We start from the raw sequence: 2,878 nt of genomic DNA on the forward strand, positions 1-2,878 counted from the left end.
GACACATTAGGAGCGCTCAAAAAGACAGGCAAAAAACTGACGACAGAGCCTACAACAGACGGTGGAGGAGGTAAGGTCTTTATATGGTTATACTTCAGCTCAAGTCACCTCAAGTTCGTTTTGTAATTCCGTTTTATTGCATTCAGATTGCAATTAAGTAACAGTTCAGACATGCCCTGCAAAGATACGTCGCTGTGTACATTGTTGCTGGTGTCCGTTGCATTAGTTAATAAAAAAAAAATCACATAGTGCGTGCTAGACAGACAATATATATAAGTGATTAATCACCTGTCAATCTTAACAGCATGGGAGCAAGGCTACTCTTGACAATTCAGCTAATGATAATAGCTTGCGGGGTTTCCGTACTTTCTGAGGTAAAGACAATTTTTCCCACGTTTCTAAGCAGACTTTCTGTGTGAGGTATCAGTTAATGCTCATGGTGTGACTCTTGGCGTAAGATTTTGACTTTCTTGTGGTTCTACTTCCTTTTACCAGTACACAGATTGCAGGATTTGTGATCCAGGTAAGTTAAGTGGGCAACGCTGTGCGGTTCTGGCTTCTAGTGTGCTGTGCTTTACAGAGACTTTACTTTTCTAGATGCACAAAGGCATGTAAGTATGTCATATTCATGCAGCTGCATGAAAATACCGTATGTGCAGGGGGCATTCCTTTTACCGGACATTTTACTTTTTGATTCTGAGAAATTGTGCGCAGGAAATCTATTGGTGTCTTTTCACCTGTACCCCATTTCCTTCCGTGTCACTGTTTGTCTCTACATATCGTCAACAGAGAATTGACAAGGTCTATATTAAATAGCCACATATTTTGAGTACTTTTTTTTTTTACACCAAATAACATAAAATGGTGTGATTTGGTGCAAAATAATAATAATATATAGTTTTAAAAAAATAATATAAAATAAAAAAATGTGAACATAAATGGCATGCATGGAATGGTGGCTATTTGATTCTGGATTTCTAATCTCAGTTGGCAATATGGGCAGTATAGTTATATATTTACACTGTATATCTGTCTGTCTATCTATCTGTCTATCTATATATCTGTGCATCTATCGATCTCTCACAATCTCACCATCTCTGTCTTGCTCTCTTTCTCATTTTTTTTCTGTCTTTCTCTGGATGGAAAAGTCAGTGCGTGCCCTAATCAAGAAGAATAACCACATCCTCCATGAACCTACCTGCTTGTATGTCATATTCTCTTTATCTCAGACCCCAGGTTTCCTGTTGTTTTCTCTCTCTCTCTCTCTCTCTCGCTCGCTCGCTCCTTCTCTCCTTCTCTCTCTCTCTCTCTCTGCTCTTGCTCTTGCTCTTGCTCTCGTTCGTGCCCATACAGTCAGCACTTTGTGTGCGCTGTGGTCACCAGAGGTAACTGTGCACAGGTGTGAAGTTGTGTTTCCACCAGCCGTTCTCAAGCTGCGTGAGCATACAAACCACCTCAGTGGAAAAAAAATGACTCGCTGCACATGAATGAAATAGTCTTGTACAGAAAAAATCTTTTTTGATGAGGAAATGGCGTAGTGTAACATCCTTCTCTGATCACCGTTCCTCATTGAATTTCATCTTATATCTTTCTTTACTCAAACTCAAATTCAAATTCAAAAGGCTTTGTGGCATGTCCGTCTCACCTCTAACACTGTCCTTTCTTAATCTGTGTGGCAGGATTTTTCCAGAAATCCTGCAGCATCTGTGCCCCATGTCCCCCTTACAGTTACACCAAGAAAAAAAACATGGAAGAGCAATGCCACTCCTGCTCAAGAGACTGCAGACCTGGTAGCATGACCTCCCATAATGACAATTTCCAATTGTTTAACAGCATGTTGCCCAGAAATAGTGAGAATCGAAAGAATTTGGCCTGATTAACTAGTGCTTTCCATGTTTGCTAAACATGTGCAAATTGATATTACATGGCGAAAAAACAATCAAACCTCACTGAATGCACTGACGATCTCACATATATAATAAGCAACATGATTCATTACAATGGTTCATTACAATGCTGGTACCTTACACTTAACATTTGTTCTTTAGTATTGGCCTTATTGTGTTATGATGATGTGATATAGTATAGGCAAATGGGGGGGAAAGAGAATGAGGATATAGAGCAGAGGATTAGTTCTGCTGAATTGAAAAAAAACTAGTGATTCATTCCTTTCTATCTGAAAAATAGTGTTTTCTACTTTAGCATGAGGTTGGGCTCCACATTTCTGCAGAATAATAATTCTAAGAATCTTAGGTTAAAGCATGTGCCACAGGAAATGAGTCAAATGAAAGTCCTTTGATGTTTTTATGTTTTGTCAGCCACAGCAAAAGTTGACTATGTGGGTATGTGTGTGTGTGTATATGTGTGTGTCTGTCTGTCTGTGTGTGTGTGTGTGTGTGTGTGTGTGTGTGTGTGTGTGTGTGTGTGTGTGTGTGTGTGTGTGTGTATGTGTGTGTGTGTGTGAATGATAGAGTTTAACATGGAGGTGGTTGAAGCATGCAGTCCCAAGTCTAACGTCAGATGTCGCTGCAAGGCTGGATACACATGCAAGAAATTTCACCCTGTCTACCATGAGATGTGTTCACGCTGTGAAAAGGACCTCACTACAACTACAGTCAAAATGAATGGTACTGACAAAATACAGTATGTCTTTCTCTCTCTCTCTCTCTCTCTCTCTCTCTCTCTCTCTCTCTCTCTCTCTCTCTCTCTTTCTCTCTCTCTCTTGGTCTGTATGTGTATGTGTGTTGGGGAGGTTGTATATGGATGGCTGTGTGCCTATATTTGTGTGTATGTGTGTGTGGGTAAGACAGAGAGCAGAGAGGGATTGAGGAAAACGTGTGTGTGTATATTTGGTGTGTACATGCATGCTTTTAAACTT

General features: G+C 40.1%; 1 protein-coding gene across 1 annotated transcript in view; it reads left to right on the forward strand.

Moving 5' to 3' along the window:
* Positions 1–305: 305 nt before the first annotated feature.
* Positions 306–2,878, forward strand: part of LOC308380129 (tumor necrosis factor receptor superfamily member 14) — a gene marked incomplete at both ends in the record, with an annotated part of 3,407 nt that continues 834 nt past the window's right edge. Inside the window, 4 exons of the mRNA XM_080857399.1 lie at positions 306–374; positions 496–523; positions 1,680–1,790; positions 2,472–2,627. Of these exons, the coding sequence (XP_080713525.1) occupies positions 306–374; positions 496–523; positions 1,680–1,790; positions 2,472–2,627 (364 nt within the window). The remainder of the gene's footprint in view (positions 375–495; positions 524–1,679; positions 1,791–2,471; positions 2,628–2,878) is intronic.

Source organism: Sprattus sprattus (genome assembly GCF_963457725.1).
Source record: "Sprattus sprattus genome assembly, chromosome: 19".
Classification (NCBI taxonomy): domain Eukaryota; kingdom Metazoa; phylum Chordata; class Actinopteri; order Clupeiformes; family Clupeidae; genus Sprattus; species Sprattus sprattus.